Consider the following 17,491-nt stretch of genomic DNA (forward strand, 5'->3'; position numbering starts at 1 on the left):
GAGCAGCTACTCGCCTAATTTCAAACTAAAGAGATGGTAGAATCATCCAACGTTAGTTGATTTTATCTCACAGCTACAGTTTTTGTTATTAGATAGTTTAAAGCCGATTCATCTTGTAAATTTGACCTTGAAAAATGAAATTGAACTTATATATTGTTTTATATAGAAAAAAAATGACGTTATGGTTAGCGTGAACAAAATTCTGGAGAAGTTAAAAGCGAAAATATTTGATTTCTCACATTTTGAAATGGTGCACAATTCTCACACGAGAATCAAACTAAATTTATGCGAATAGAATTATCATCCTGATAAGGTTGATGGGATTATTTTGGTTGTTTAGGTTAATCCAATTCCATTTGTTAGCGGCAAAAGGCGCGTAGGAAAGCAACAAATGAAGAAAACAAATATAAGAAATGAGAATAATGAATTTAAGAGTTTGAAATACTAATTACAAGAGAGACATTTCGAGTCATAATAATCAGAGCCAAGATCTGATATGACTAATGTTAGATCTACCATAGTCATATCTGATCAGAAAAGCTAAAGCGACAGGGAGCTAGGGGATCAAATATAAAAAATAAAAGAGAAAAACTGGTTAAGACTACTTAAAAATGTAACTGCACTCAGATTTGTGTTGATTTAGCACCTAAACCAAACCACGGCGTGGATTCACCCGACTTACTAGGAGCATATATGGGCTTGCTTGTTTGATACGGCGCTTTAGCAGCAATTCTGCAAAACACAGCAAAAGAAAATACTAAAAATTAATCAATTAGGTCAAACCATCCAAAGCAACATTATCTAGAGGATGCAATTTAAGTATAATTGGAGTATGAAAAAAGGAAAGTCAATTTGCCCAATGGGATGGATTAATCTCTTCTTTACAAAGAAAATAACAGGATGTATCGATTTCCCATTACACGAAGGCCACACTTACACGTACCACATAAAAAGGTCATACACTCACTTCACAAACCGGTTGGTATTGAGATTGTTTCAAATGTTCAATCACAAATAGAGAGGGCAAAAGGAGTTTATTTTTAACCCCAAAAAAAGGGGATATGAAAGATGCAAACACCTGACCCCTGACTAATTCATGAATCAATTCATTTTTCGACTTTTTATGCTGTTTACAAGACATATCTGAAGGGCTTAAGACTCATTATATACAAATGCACCAGGTAAATCCTTGTTTAAAATTTCTCAATTGTTTGAGAGGCATACCTATCTTTCCTCTTCTCCAAGAACCGATGAAGTGAAGCTTTCCTAGCAATTGGCAGATCTGTATAGAAATGAAATTTATGATGAGAAAAAACACGAGCCATAACACAAAATATTAGCTTTCGTAATCCCAAATATCAGTGATCAAAAGAAAGTACCACAAACAATTGAGCTGGATTGTGCTTGGGGGACGATGTTAGGAATAATTGAAGGCTGAGTATGAGAGAGAGCATATGCAGAGGAGTTCTGGCTTTGGGGGGTTCCTTTGCTGGCTAATAACATTATCTCCTCTACTTTGTCAGCAGGGAAATCATCAAATACCACAACTTGGCCAGCATAAAAGATAGTCAACTGAGAAGCTTTAGGATCCTTCGGCATAGACCTAATAAAATAAAGGGATCATATTAATCATTGTGAAACATGATTCATTAATTATCTTTCTCAAAGAATGATACATGAAAAAAGTTGTGAACTTACTTCAGAACAAATTAAAGAAGCACAGAAACTCACCTTGAGTTGACCATAGATGGAACCTCTGAGTAGCGAGGATAAGCAATGTGTGAGGAGAGGAAATCCATAGTTGTCAGGTTTCGTGATGCCATGCCTGCGGGGAGCAACTCCATGGTTGTTGCAGAGTGACATGATGTCTCAGGGGAACCTGTGAAAGATACAAGTTCAGGAAATCCCACAAAGAAAGCACGAAAGTCCATGGCAGAGTGAGAGCAAGTCTCTTACAATTCCTATTAAATAGTATTCTATAAATCTTATTTTATTTTAGTTTATTTAACTTTAGGGATATTATGCTGAAACTAACCCTTTTTCTTTTCAATTTTAGAGAACAAAATCCAAAATGTTTAATATTTCCAGGAGAAAAATCAGGACAGTTAGGATTCATATCCAAAATCCAAATATTTTATTTTGGCAAATATCTTTTTGTTCTACTCATCTTCTATCTCGGTTAAATTTTTCTGCTCTCTCCAAATAAGAAGGGAGAAAAAGTATCCACTAGAAATTAAAATTGAATAAAATGGAAAAAATGAAACCTAAGAGAGGTTCAAGCCTAAAAATGAGGGGGGGAAAGCCAGTGTAATTCTTTCACCTATTTTCAGAACGAACTCGGGGGAAAGGAATAATTGACCATAATCCAAATTTAGCCTCATCAGAATTTTTTTAGGAGAAAGGAAAAACAAAAAGGGGGAAAATTAGGGCTTATTGGGATATTAAATCGATACCGTTTGTTTCGACGGTGCAAGTCATCCCGAGGGTAAGGTCTCCAAAGGTACCCTTCTCCTTGAGGTATTGGCTCAACAGACTACAAGTGTGAGAGAAAGAAGACTTCTCTGGCGGCGACTTCGCGGTCTGGTGGCCGGAAAACCCTGAATACTCGGATGAAGTGGACATTTCCCTCGCGGATTCAGTAAACAAAAATCCGAAAGAGAAAAAGGCTTCTTCACAAAACTGTCAAGCAATTGGGAATGGAACGGCACGCTTCGACGATTGTAGAACGATAATGTTAGTGTGGAAGGCGTTACCTTATATATATATATATATATAATCGTGATAATTTTTAATTGGAATTAGGAGGGAAATGTAATTGAGGCACGAGGAATAAATGGCTATTTTTAAATTACTTGGTTGCCTCCTATGACCTAAAATGCACTTGTCGTGGTCCACTTCAACATTATTTAATTTTCTAGTTTTGTTCGAGTAATTTGCACCACGTGTTGTTTGCGTGGGTTAAACGGCAGAGACAAACTTTGTCGTTGGCTTTTGTTCTCTGCGTCTTGCAATTACTTAGTTGCCTCTCTCACTTTCAAAGACTGCGTTCCTCACTGCCATAAATGCGTCTACTTTATTGTTTTCTCACATTATGAATTTATGAACCAGCTCAGGTCAGAGGCAAGGATCACATGAAGAAACCGTGTTTATTCAATTATTATTATTATTATTATTATAAGTAATAACTCAACTAATACTACTCCCTGAGTTTCCATATGTAGTGGACAGGACAAATGCAATGCATGCCAGCGCCCCCGCGGCAACAAGCATGACCTCGCACCTCCCTTCTGTCTTTTTATTTATTTATTTATGCAAGCTTTTTTTAAAAAAATCAATGATTTATATTAATAGAATCAGAAATAAAATACATTTGTTAATAAACACGGAAAATATTTATTACACTTAAAAAAATTATATATACACTGAAGATATTCATAGTTAATCGTCTGATACTTTTATTTTTCAAATGAAGAGATTACTCGTTCTTAAAGAACATATATGTGTGTGGGCACACTGTCTACATAAAGATTTGCCGTTTGATAAGACCTGATGAATTGAGTTGTGTTGCGTTTTGCTTTGAAAATTTTAACTTCCAGAAGTTAAATCAGAATCCAGTTAATATGAGATGTGAGTCATGTGCATGTGTATATCATTATTTGCATGGGAAAAAGTTATTATTAATTTTTTTCCACTTGTGCGTTGGTTTGATAGAGTTTTGTAGATTCTAAGATATAACCGAGATTGTAAAATAAATTAACTAAATTAATTAAATAGTGTGTTATTCTAAATTTACCCGATAATTTTTATTCACTTTTTACTGCAACAACTAAACAATAAAGTTAAATTAGATTATCGTTACAATTAATATTAATGCATTCCAGTTTATTAGATAATTATCACGATGAACAATGCTTGAGAAAAATAACAAAGCAATATTTAATATTTTTATGAGGCGAATAATAAAGTGTATGTTGTAATTCAAAAAACAACAATATTTTATGTTTATTTTAAGTATTCAAAAAACAAATTACCATAAGTTGGTATTAAATGTGTTGTTGTGTTAACACTTGATAGTGTGCTAAGTAGAAAAAAAGAAGAAGGAAAAAACAAATAGTGTGCTAGTTACCTGAAATTCTTAGTCGTTAGTAAAAACGAACCTAGTGTGCTAACCTCCCCATTATATATATTAAATACATTTGATCTCCTAAAAATAGGGATATTACATTTTATTATTATATATAGTATTTATCTTTTCAAATAAACAACTCTTCGCAATTAACAAAATTTAAAGTATTTATTTGAATGTTTAAAAATAAATTTTAAAATAATAATAATAAACTTAAAAATTATCTTAAGGAAAGATATAATTCTATAACTGTAAAATCCAAAATTGTGTAGATCAAAGGCTCCAATAATTATTTCTTATAAAATAAATTCGCTGTAAAGGATAAAAGATAAAATAGAAGACCATGTTAGTCACTCTATATATATTATTTTGCCCAAAATAATTGATAAAATTTTTATAGCTTCTCACTCTCTTTAGATAGATACCCTTTTAGGGCATTTGTTTTCATGGCATTTTTACACATTCATTTGTTGGGTGAACTTTCGGTCCTTATCTTTTTTTAAATAAAAAATTTATGCATGGTATTTAACATCATTTCAAAAGAAAAAGCTATTTAAGTCGTATCATGTTTTTTCCTTACACCAGCTTTTATCATTTAAAAAGTTGTCTATCTTATAATTAAGCGTTGCCATTAATTACAATTTTTAAATAAACACGTATTGACGAGGTAACTTGAAATATACTTGTATATTATTCTCATCTCTATATATATTAATCAAATTATAAATTAATTAATACATGTACTTTTTATTATTTTCTTCTAAAAAAATAAATTAAAAAAATTACAATCTCAAACGTTAAACTCTCGTAACATCAGCCTTGATAAGTAATTTAAATAAGTTTGAATATGTAAGAGGTAAAATTTAATATATTGAAATTAAAACTTAACTAAAAAATATTTCTTTCTATATATATATATGTGTATATATATATATATATATATTATTTTTAGTAAGATATGTTTCATAATAATCTGTCAATTTTTTTTAATAATTAATTTTTATTTTAAACAAAATTAACATATTTATAAAAAATAAAATAAAATATACAATTTTTATCACGTCAAATTTGAAGAGATATTTAATATTTAAATTTTAAGTTATTTTTAAGTATGATTATAAGTTGAACAAATCTGTACGAACTCTAAAAGTTTCTCTAATCTAATGTATATATTTTTGTTGCTTAGAAACTTGTATAACAAATTTATTTTCTATGTCAATCATGTAATTTAGTTAACTGTGTTTATTTTTATTCTTAAAATTAATGATTTTATGTTTTGAAAAATAAACTTATTTTGTATTCAGTAAGATTTATTCAAAAAACGATTTCATTTTTTCAATGTCTTAAAAAACAAAAGGGGCTTAACATTTTATAATAATCCAAAATATTAATTAATCACTTCAAAAGCAATATTTGTGGTTCCTAAATCCTATTCACTGCAAATGTACAGTAGAAAAAAGAAAGGCGAGATAAAACGTTGATAAATCCTAATCACTCGTAAACATTAATTGTTCCCGTTATCTTTGACGTTGAAGAGTTCAATAGAGGAAAAAGTTAATCGATACTTTTTGAAATTTAAAAATAAGTCAGAGGAAAAAATAAATATTTTAATTATTATTGATAAATGTTTCATTATATTAAATAAGATTAAATAAAAAATTGATATAATATAATAAAAAAAAATAAAAAATATTATAGGAGTAAAGACTCACGAGACATGCGCTTTATATCTTGAAGTAGATAGACAATGAAACCCTCAGCAAATATTAAAAATGAAAGGCAAAAAGAGACGTCCTTGTGGGAAACGCGCTGTTTTGTGGCGCTGCACAGTTCAATACACTTGTACGCGCAAATAAAACCCACGGACAACGCATGACCTTTTAAAAAAAATTAAAACTATTCGTGAAAATATATTAAAGCAGATTTAATTATATTTGTTTATCTTTCAGTCTGAATAGAGTGTAATTGAAGTCACTTTATTGATTTTATTCTATTTAAAATTTCTATATTATTAGATACAAAATAAGTTTAAATGTATAAAATGAAATATAATAACATTTAAAATTTTATAAGATATGATATTTAAATTTAAATAGAAGTAAGTTTAATTGATTACTTTTTAGTAAACAGATTCAAAGTAATTCAATCACTTTAATTTGTAAAATTTTTAATAATAAAGTTAAAAATATGAGAAAATTATTAAATTTATTTAACTTTAAAAATAAACAATTTAATTAACTAAAAAATAGAAAAAAAATAAATTATTCAGTCCAAATGAAAGAGAGAAAAAATAAAATAAATCCATTGAAACATGAACCTTGTTATTCGTATATTGATTATATTGGTATATTATGTTTATGTATTTTGAGAAATTAAAAGATATTATATAAAAATGATGCATAAATATACAGTTGGTTTACGGAGAGTGGGTAACTGTTAGGGTTCTTGATTTCATTTGATTTAAAGTAAAAATGAAAAGAAAAAGATGACAAGAGTGGTTGGTTGGGTTGAGACATGTGGTTTGTAGGGTGGTGTTGAATTTTCTAGGCAAAGCAATTATTAATTTCATGGAAGTGTCACGGGCGAAGACTGAGTCTTAAGGGAGTGGTTCACTTGATATGATATCTGGTTTATCTTTTGGACAGCTATTTTCCATCCATGCATCATTGTTTTTACTTGTACACATCCACGTGATATTCATGTTCCCCAGCCATAACTCTAAACTCAATTTTGATGCTCCTTTACCCAACAACACCCTTCCTTTTTACAACAATTACAAGCCCCAAAACACTTGTCCATGCATTGCAACCTCGCGTGGCCAAAATTTGAGTTCGACCCACCACTAGTCCACTACTAGTCCAGGCCCACCCTTTTCTTCACTCGGCTCTGTCAAATCTATTTGAAGCCAACAACAAAGTCAAGTGTGCAAGTTGCACGCAACACAAGTAGAAATACAAACTAATCATCAACGTGCTGTAATTTTTGCCATCACTTTTTTTCAGGGCACGTAAGAGGCACTAAGGTGGTTGAAGCATCTTAAATTGGAATATCGTTCGAATTGTTGTAATTTACACGTAAGTTTATTTTATTCAATTATCATACAAAAAACTAGGTTTTAAACCGTGAAACAACCTTTGAATACTCGTTTCCAAGGAATGCCGAACTAATATGGTTTCTTCCACTTCTTCAGGTGGAAAAATATCTCGAAAGAGGTTATTCTACATTTTTGAGAAATAGCGATAAACAATGTTTAATCATTGACTTGGACGAAATAGTTGGCGGATGAGAGAAAACCTTAAAAAGTGACAGGCTAGGTGCTGGATCTGGAATTGGAGATCCAAGGTTATGGCATATTGCTTATAGGAAATATCTAGCTTACAGAATGAACTTGTATTATTTGGTTTGTAGTGTATTTGCATTCATATCAATTTATTAGATGTATACTCATTTTAACTTGATCTTATTACTTGGTTTATGCTCTTAATTCTACTATATGGTTCACAAGTTGGCACAACCAAACTGCTTGCGTTATTATGTTTGGAGTTTTTTTTAATTGAAAAAGGTTAAACTTTCGTACTATTTCAGTTTACAAATCTTCTTATGCACAAAATAAAGTTTCCATATCGAGAAAATTGATGCCACAAGGACAAATTAATGTTATAAAATTCTCTTGCATGCTTGCGATAAATCCCCCCCTAAAGAATGAGAGCATACGGGCTATGCATTGGTGTAAGCTAGTAAACTTATGTGAGCATCTAACAAATTTCCGTATTTACAACTCCACTTCAGAAATGGAGCAGGGAAGTGAAATTACAAATTTAAAAAAAGAAAGAAAGAAAATTCAGTTGACTTCTCCATCCCCACAAAAATGATCTAATACAGACATAACTTGAGGCCCAAGTAAATGGAACAAGACCAGGAATTAATGAACCTGACAGTGACACCTCAAAAATCATAATCTATATCTGTTACATTCTGGGATGCAGAATGCTTGACCAGCTGTCCTTGCTCATTGTATTGATCAAGGTTCTCACAGGGAGCAGGAAAGATGGCCCCTATCACCCGCCCTTCAACAAAGGCACACTGAAAGATATGCTTCTTCTTGTAGGTTAGACCCACTGACATATCTTGAAAAGTCACATTTCTCACAGGAATCTCTTCACTACCATGAATACGTACCGGCACACGAACTCCTTGACCATGGACAGTGGTAAAGCTTATGTCTCTGAGTATTGGAATTGCTCTGGGGTCATACCCATCATCAGGGTGTTCATTGTAATCCGTCTTCATCACAATTCCAACCCTGACATTCTCAAATGTTAGATTCCGATAAGTTATTTGGCGCACATATCCACCTCGTCCAGGGGCAGTCTTGATTCTCACAGCACGCCTAGAATCCCATACAAGAAGATTCTCCACCGTCACATTGGATACCCCACCAGACATTTCGCTGCCTATTGAAATGCCAGCACTGTTCCATTTAATGAAATCATTAAGATATGAAGACCCCGATGCATGATGAAATGAGGCAGATGCAAACTAATATGCCAGTCATCAAGTTAACCAAGAGTGGTTTACATAAACAAAAGCTAACTGTTATCCAATTATATTCGAGATATTAACTAGAGAAGCCCATGAACCAGATCAAGGCAAGGCATTTAATATATGTAGACTGATTGGATCCCGTAATTGAGGTTATGAAGATTGAAAGGGAAATGGAGGCGCTCCAAAGATGATTTCAAACAAAAGAACACATTAACATGGTTTTCATGATGGTCGCAGAATAATCAGATCTTAAAACCCGATCAGGTATTGCATAATAACAGAAGTTAATATGCTTGGCTTTTGCTAATATGAAGAATTTTATAAATTAGAGAAATGTTAAAAATTCAGGTGATCAACAAAACAGGAGTAGACGTGAAAATTGTGTTTTCAGGATATTTATAACACTGTTCAGACTTGAGAAAAGCCAGTTCTCATTCTAACACCGACCAATAATATACATGGCTCGAGGCAGTAAAAAATACCTGCTAAACATGAAAGGGTATTCTATATCTTTTTTAGATAAATAATAGAATATTAACATCTTTTTAAACTAAACCACTAACTACACTATCTACTAATATAAAATTAAAGGTGAGAATTGTTCCACGTATAAGAGAGGGTACTACACCCTTTCAATTATAAAAGTTACAGTGGATTTTACCAAAATACTTTATTTGCATTTAGGATCTTACATTTTGTGCAGGTATACTTAAAAACAGTTATTTTCATGTGTTCGGGAAAACTTAAACAATGGAAAATAATCTTTTATATTAAGAAATTTCCCAGATAAAATGATGCTGAAAGGCATACCCAAAAAAGCAACTAGGTTGAGTTAGGGATTCACCTGACCATAGAGCGAACAACAAGGTTTCGGATCATTATATTCATTGAAGGCTTTCCATAAGCAATTCCATACTGATCCCAGCCACTCTTTATTGCAATTGCATCATCTCCCACACTTATGTAACAGTCCTCTATCAACATGTCCTCACAAGAGTCTGTTCATACCATAGAAATTAGGGCTTATGAAAATTCTTCATAGAACAATAAAACTAATATAGATCATTCCAGTAAAAATGACCTAAGCAACTGGCTGCACAAACATTTCACATGTATTATAAAACTAAATTCCAAAATTAATCATCCAGAGACTTGAAGGCACATTTCCCAAAAATCTGACTCCCCATATGAACTTACCTCAAAATGAAAAAGAAAAAAGGATCACTTAACCTATTCCTGCCTTATTAGTCATCCTCCCACTGAATCAAATCGTGTTGGGATTCGTACACAGAAATGGTTCAGTTGATCAGAAGAATCAAATTATTTACAAGATTAAGTTTCTAACCTTTCACTCCCACATACATAATAGCAATCCTCTATTTTATGACTTCCTTTACAAGTAGCCTCTTCAAGTTGGTTTCTAAGCAATTGCCAACCATCAAGATGAAGCTGTTCTCACCCCATCATCAAAAACTATTTACTTAATGAAAGGGATATAACAAATCAGAAAATCATAGACCATGCATTAATATATGAAATAAGGCTCAGTATTCAATAGAAGATACTTGCCAGGATCTATGCCATCAGTATTTGGAGCTTCAAAAACAGGAGCCAATATTGTAACACCTTTTATTGTAATGTTTTTGCAGTCATATGGATGAAGTGTCCAAAAAGGAGAGTCACGCAAAGTAATATTAGTGATCACAATATCACTAGACCACATGATCTGAACAAGTGGCCCCCTTGTGTAGTTAAGACGCTTCTGGCGAAATTTTTTCCACCATGTTTGTCCCTGTCCATTTATGGTACCATTATGCCCTGTCAATTATGACAATAGATGGAATCAGTGAAACTTATAATTAAGCATAAGCATCACACTAACCATCCCAGGGGGAGAAGTGGGGTGTAAAAAAGGAAAAAAGTGTTGTGCCAGAATTGCTTATACTGATAACAATTGCCTCCTAATTAGTGCACTGCTTACAACCTTGTCATGGATTTCTCTTTATCAGTGCATTGTGTCACCCTTCAGAGTGATTGCTTAATTAACAAGTCCAAGTTGGATGAGAATTGATGTGAAAAGAGAAGAACTTGTGTTATGCTAAGCCTTTTCCCTTTAATGAGGTATAGGGTTCACCAAACTAAAATACACCAAGGAAGTATCAATAAATGCTAAAGCAACTGATTTCTCAACAAATATTTAAACATTTTTTATTCAAATCAATACATCTTGAAATTTTAACTTAACAAAATATTAGTCAACAAGAAACTATTCCAACTGACCATAAGCTTAAGCCTTTGAAATATTGGTATATCAACTAAAAGGTAAATTGGACAATATTATTTTCTTTTTTGGACTCTAAAATGAAGGGATCAAGAGCAAATTTCCTGATTTTCCTTCTTTTCTTCAAAATGCAACAATCTGATTGTATTGATTGTATTGCAAGATAAAGATTTGAATGTGTTTACAATGACATTCGATCCTAAGTAAAGGCCTTTGTCATGAAGCATGACGACTTTTATACTCTTTCACACATTGGAAGCAAGATGAAAAATCCTCACCTGTTATCACAACATCTTTAAGATTTTGGCCATGAATCAAACTTCCATATCGAGGCCCAGGATGCTCCCTCCCATATCCATACGAGGGCAATGGAGGCATCAGTGGCCAATATTTTTCATCCTGTTAGTCAGCATGTAAGATGACAGATATAGTGTAAGTAAAATGTTTGATTATGAGAAAGATGAAGAGATGTATAGTGTAAGCAATGGATTCATCAAAGAGAAAGACAGAATTACAAATTCAGGTGACTACAACCAAAAAGATCAATGATGAGATTCAGCAATATACATAATCCAGTAATGAGTAACTAGAGTCATCGATTTTAAGTCCAAATTCTCCCACTCAATGCCAACTGCACAAAGTAGATGTATATATATTCATGATTTCAGGCATATTCTATTTTATGATGGATATTCATGTTGCCAACTGTTGATATACATTATACAGCAATCTGGATGGCATCAAGAAATTCAGGAAGCCAGAAAATTGACGTTGGAAAACATCAAAGTTTGTTATGATCCAGGTACAATAATTTCTCTTGAAAAGATAAATCAAGCCATATTATACTCTTTAAAACTTAATTATGAGTAGTCATGATGAAAACATATGGTCTGAACTCGGAATACCCAGCTATCATATCTCCTAGGTGGTATTCACAAAATCAATTTGATTACCTTGAACTTATCTCCTAGGTGGTATTCATAAAATCAATTTGATTACCTTGAACTAAGTCCTTGGTGCTCTTCATTAATCCTATCATACTGGTTTCATTGGCCATAAAATTAGCCACACAAGTCTCTGGGTAGCAGTTTAAGCAATTATGTTAATTTTTCATGCTCCAAACTTGATTATACATCTTGTATTGAATTGAAGTATATGCTTGCCACAAAGCAAATCTACATAAGAAACCAGCAGCAATACAGCTACAACAACTTAGCCTTTTCCCACTAGGTAGGGTTGGTGGTACATGAAGCATATGACACCATAAAGTTTTATCATGCATTAAGTGCATAGATAAACCATTTACCTCTAAATCTCTCTCAATAGTTTCACCTATAGTTTTCCTTTGTCTTCCTCTCACTCTAACTATTGGACTATCTTCCATCTGATCAGCGCTGCTTACCAGTGCTGCTTTGAGTCTTCTCCACACATTCCCAAACCATCTAACACAAAATTCTACCATTTTTTCCACAATGGGAGCTACAAAAACTTTCTCTCTTATAATTGTATTTCTAATCCTGTCTTGTCTCGTGTAACCACTCATCCATGTATCATTTTCATCTTTGAGACATTAAACTTAATTTCTTGCTAACTCTATTGCCTAACACTCAGTCCCACACAACATTACAAATCTAATGGTTGTGTGGTAAAATTTTCCTTCAAGCGTGAGTTGTACATATCACCCAAAGCATTTCTTCATTTCATCCATCCAACTTGGATCCTTTGGTTGACATCACCCTTTATCTATTAGTGTTTATTACTTGCCATGTATCAGTCTAGCAGATGCATTTTCAAGCTAATGATGATGCACCTAATCAGTAGCAACTCGAATTATCATCTATTTTTGAGCTCTTTTATGTTCTCCAACTAAATTATTTCCTTCGTAAAAGGCTAGTTTTTATTTCAATTATACAAGATGCGAGCACCAAACGTTCTGAACGGAAAATCCACTGTGCCGTTAAGTTATTAAAAAAGAACAACCATATCATTTACAATTTTAATTAAAAACAAAATAAAACACACACACACAAAATTAACACTGAATGAAAACAAAAAACTCACATCAATGCCAAGTATAACGGCATCTTGAGCTAGAAATAGAGTCATATGGCTTGTAAGATTAAACGGCGCCGTTAGCCAACGACCGGGAGGCACATTTAACTGTGCCCCACCTTTCTTTCCGAATTTAGAGATGGCAGAAACAGCTCTCTCAAAAGCCTCAGTGTTGAGAGTAACCCCATCACCCACTCCTCCAAAATCCGTCAAATTGAAAGCCATCGGCCGGAGCTTCGGCATGGGTCTCGCCGGAACCCCTCCAAACACCGAGAACCCACCCACTGTGTACCTCTGCCACATGAAAACGGAGGCAAATGCGACGATCCAAAGAACCGTGAAGAGGGTCTTGTGCGAGGTCAAGAATGCTGGAACCCAGCGCTTAAAGTCGAGTCTTTGATGGTGGAACCGCCCTAGCGTTGAGGTCTCCACCATGGTTCCAACACTGAGAAACTTACCGACCCTTTTGGAAGAATGAGTTGGATTTTACAGGTGGCGATGTGGGTCACTCCAAACTCATCGATTCCTTTCGTGGGTCGTTGCGTTTGAGAGCATTAAAGTGAGAAAGGAGGAAACTTTGGAAGGGTGTGATGTGAAATTGAGTAGTGGTAGTAGTAACAATATGAGGGAAGGATCCGTGTGAGAAAAATAAATGGATTATGGATGGAGTGAATTGAAAGCGAAGCTGTGATGTTTGAGAACTGCAACTGGAAGGAGGTTGGTTTCCCAGACAATGATGGGGTAACAGTGGATCCAATTTTCAAAACCATGGATCGGATCCTTAAACGGGTACCCTTGGAATTTGACATTTTCATGTCCCACTTTTTCCTTTCTTTTTTCACAAAGAAAAATGTTTTTGTATTTAAAATATATTTTAAGGATGTATATTTATGAAAAAATAAAATTAATGATATGTATTATTGTTCAAATACTATGCCTGTGTTGTTTCGTGAGCTAAGGGGTGGTTCCTATTTCAAAATATTTTCGTTTTTTCATCCTAATATATAATAAGCAATAAGCTATTACGGTTGGCTTGGCACATAAATGGTGTAGTTAGTAATTAATCTTATTGAAAGTGCGTTTAGCGGTAACTTGAATGAATAAGGTAATAATAAGAGACTTATGCTATTTTTTCCCCCTACAATACTTTAATATGTCCCATTAAATTGGGTGATCAAGAAGAAAACGAATCCATTTTATGTCATTGTGATGTTTAGCAAAAGGTTCGGTCTCTAAATGCATGCATGCTTAATAATATGAATCATTTTCCGATTTTATATTGAAGGTGCATATTGGGACAGAGTAACAAAAAAATATTATTTTTTTTTCTTTTCTAACATTTTTTCCCCTTTAAATTATTCATTTGACACATAAGATAGAGAATTCACTGTTAGAACTACACCTGGACATATTTTTTTTGGTCATCACCTGATCAGGATATTGATAACACATTGATGAATGCATGTTATATAAAAAGATTTTTGGCAATATGCTATATATAATAGATACAGTAATCATGTTGATAAGTAAACTTGTTTTGATCGATAACTTCCATCCTAATTAATTTATTGAAAAAGTTCTAATCATTATTTAAGCTTGCCATTTACATTATAGAAACAATATAATACAGATCTGATGTTAATTAGCTGCTTGTGATAGAGACTTTTATTTTGAGGACAAAGACCGTAAAGCCTTGTTTAATGTTAGTGTACAAAATAATGAAATGAATATTAATTTTGTTGTGAATAAACTGGATATAGTCGTTGCAAATTGTTTAAATAATCATTAAACATTGATTGATTCATCTTAAAAGAACTCAATTTTACTGTCTCTTTAAAACAGGAACATAGAATCTCAATTTAATGAATTTATATATACAAAAAAAAAAAAAAACTACCCTACATTTATAAACTATTGTTGGAAAAAAAAAATCAATTTTTAATGTGATACAGGATTAACTCATCGATAATCTTGATCTAACATTATTCACAAGTTCATTGATCATACAGTGGTCTAAACTTTGAAATGCAAAGATCAAAGCTTACACTTGGTTGAAATATTTAAAAGACCAATGCAGGCCATTAAAACTTAATTATTCTAATTGAACTAATAAAGAAAAGGAGTTCATTGTTTGGTGGTTACTCTAAGGCTTTTAATTATTTGGTAGTTGTCACCCACTACTTTATAAATGCATCGTGTCGATCTACAATTCACTCTAGACGTATCTTATTGGAATTAAAACATGCGCAAATAAAATGCACAAACACTTTAAATAAAATGTTGAAATCGCAAACACAACCAAGCCTTAACATATCAAAACACTGTTTAAAAGAGATACACATGATTTGTAGGTTGATTTGTTAGTGTTCAACATGACTTTCATCTTAAATTCAATTTATTATCAGAAAATTAGAGGTCCCTATTGCTGTACTATGAAGTATCATAGTCTCTCGGCAAATGGAGTGGTTGAATTGGTGAGAGGTTCCTATCGATCCATACATACAATTACCCTCTCAAACTAAAGATTACCTTACACTCAACTACCAACCTTGTATTCATCCATTGATCCTTAAGTTGTATAGAAACATAATTTGAATATCAATATCATATCAATAAATTTAAAGACCACCCATCACAGCACAAATATCAGTTTCTCAACATCAATATTATATGCCATGGCCCGCAAACAAGTTTCCAAAATATATTTGACTACACCTCACGAAATTTCTCGTCAAAGATCGTTGTTTTTCCGCTGAAAAGGATATTCAGGATTTCCTTTAGCAAACATAGTGGATTTGAAAGGGCATGTGGCCCAAGAGCGAGCATTTACAAATTAAACAATAGATCTACTCCTCTAGGCTGAATTCAATTATCCCGGCCCAAATCTGGACCTGTCTAATTTTCTTTTTTTGTTTGGCAAATTCATCCTTTGGGTTGGGCTTATTGTAATATTGTTATTGGGCTTCTAGCTTTTAGGTCTTTCAATGTACATTGCTGTTACGTTGATCCCCCCCCACCCCCCCCCCCCCCCCCCCCCAAAAGTAGAAGTGACAAGTCGTCAAAAAATTGAGAAAGGCAATCATACTCCGCTGCATTATCAACCTCCCCAAATAGGCCAATTTTTTTGGCTGAACTACTTAACCATTTTTTATATGCTTATTATGATATGATTTCATTTAAACAGAACAAATTATTTTGATACAGAGAATACATCAAGAAGTTTTCCTCAGAAGAACCATCCGAAGTGTAACAAAAGGAGTGTCAAGCTTCAGTCGTCCACTTCCTCCAAACTGACCACTAGTACGAGAGTGATTGCTCTAGATAATTTAAAAAAAAAAGGCACAGAAGCAATCATAGAAAAAAATTTGTGAAGATCCATTTATTTAGATTTGTTGTCTTTCTTTCGTAATCTTCTCTAAATAGTAGCGGGAGAATATCATTATGATTCTTGTAACAACAAACATTAAACAAGTACAGGTTTTCATCAAAAGTAATGCCAAATGGTTCAACAATAAATATAGAGTTGAGCCTAGAAAAGAAAGGAAGGCAGTGCAGAGTCTAGAGCATAAAGTAGATAAAAATGTAAAATTGAAAAAAAAGGGAAGCGAAATAGAGGGAGATAAAAAAGCGGGGGGGTTTAGGCCGGAAATGGAGCTGACAGGGTCAATGGTATCAAAATGAAAGGGAAACATATGAAGGAGGCACATCCAGATCCAGTGAAGCATCTAATCTTAGACTTGCGGAAGCTCCATCACCAATTCCTCCTCTCAACGTTCCCAATCCCATTCCCCAAAAATCCAACAAAACAAAAAAAAGAAAGACTACCTCAATCTCTCCGAGCGGCGGCCCATTTCTATCCGGACGCATAATTTTTCCGGCTCGGCAATGGCCGCTGTTCGCTTCCTTTTCTTCCTCATTCTCTCTCTCTCCCTCTCTCTCTCTCCCTCTCTCTCCCTCTCAGAATCCGAAGCTCTCCTAAAACTCAAACAATCCTTCACCAACTCCCAACCCCTCTCCTCTTGGCTCCCAAACCAGAACCCTTGCACTTCCAAGTGGGTCGGCGTTATCTGCTTCAACAACATCATCACCAGCCTCCATCTTGCCGACTTGGGCCTCTCTGGCACCATTGACATTGACTCTATCCTAGAGATCCGCACCCTTCGATCCATTAGCTTCGTCAACAACTCCTTCACTGGCCCAATTCCCAGCTTCAACAAACTCGGAACTCTCAAGGCTCTTTACCTAACTCATAACCAGTTCTCTGGACCCATTCCTTCTGATTTCTTTTCCCATCTAGCTTCTTTGAAGAAAGTATGGATCTCCGACAACAAATTCTCCGGCAACATACCCGACTCGTTAACCACGCTTCGTTTTCTCGTCGAGTTGCACCTCGAGAACAACGAGTTCTCTGGCCCAATCCCCCCACTCACGCAGGATATCAAATCCTTGGACATGTCGAACAACAAGTTAGAAGGGGAGATTCCTAG

General features: G+C 33.8%; 3 protein-coding genes across 3 annotated transcripts in view; 1 reads left to right on the plus strand and 2 right to left on the minus strand.

Moving 5' to 3' along the window:
• Window positions 1–410: 410 nt before the first annotated feature.
• On the minus strand, window positions 411–2,817 carry LOC113846762 (protein TIFY 10A-like). Its single transcript, XM_027475374.1, has 5 exons — window positions 2,454–2,817; window positions 1,732–1,879; window positions 1,380–1,603; window positions 1,225–1,282; window positions 411–732 (listed from the first exon to the last, which is right to left on the minus strand). The coding sequence occupies exons 1-5, from the start codon at window positions 2,620–2,622 to the stop codon at window positions 624–626; spliced, it is 708 nt and encodes a 235-aa protein (XP_027331175.1). The 5' UTR covers window positions 2,623–2,817; the 3' UTR covers window positions 411–623.
• A 4,911-nt stretch (window positions 2,818–7,728) lies between these two features.
• On the minus strand, window positions 7,729–13,778 carry LOC113846887 (probable polygalacturonase). Its single transcript, XM_027475610.1, has 5 exons — window positions 13,014–13,778; window positions 11,231–11,351; window positions 10,241–10,489; window positions 9,516–9,669; window positions 7,729–8,597 (listed from the first exon to the last, which is right to left on the minus strand). The coding sequence occupies exons 1-5, from the start codon at window positions 13,437–13,439 to the stop codon at window positions 8,072–8,074; spliced, it is 1,476 nt and encodes a 491-aa protein (XP_027331411.1). The 5' UTR covers window positions 13,440–13,778; the 3' UTR covers window positions 7,729–8,071.
• Window positions 13,779–16,889: 3,111 nt separating this feature from the next.
• The window catches only part of LOC113874096 (pollen receptor-like kinase 3), a 2,099-nt gene continuing 1,497 nt past the window's right edge, over window positions 16,890–17,491 (plus strand). The window contains exon 1 of the mRNA XM_027512303.1: window positions 16,890–17,491. This exon is cut by the window's right edge and continues 653 nt beyond it. Within this exon, the coding sequence (XP_027368104.1) occupies window positions 16,890–17,491 (602 nt within the window).

This window comes from Abrus precatorius, unplaced genomic scaffold (assembly GCF_003935025.1).
Source record: "Abrus precatorius isolate BTA unplaced genomic scaffold, Abrus_2018 Scaffold8, whole genome shotgun sequence".
In the NCBI taxonomy this organism is placed as follows: domain Eukaryota; kingdom Viridiplantae; phylum Streptophyta; class Magnoliopsida; order Fabales; family Fabaceae; genus Abrus; species Abrus precatorius.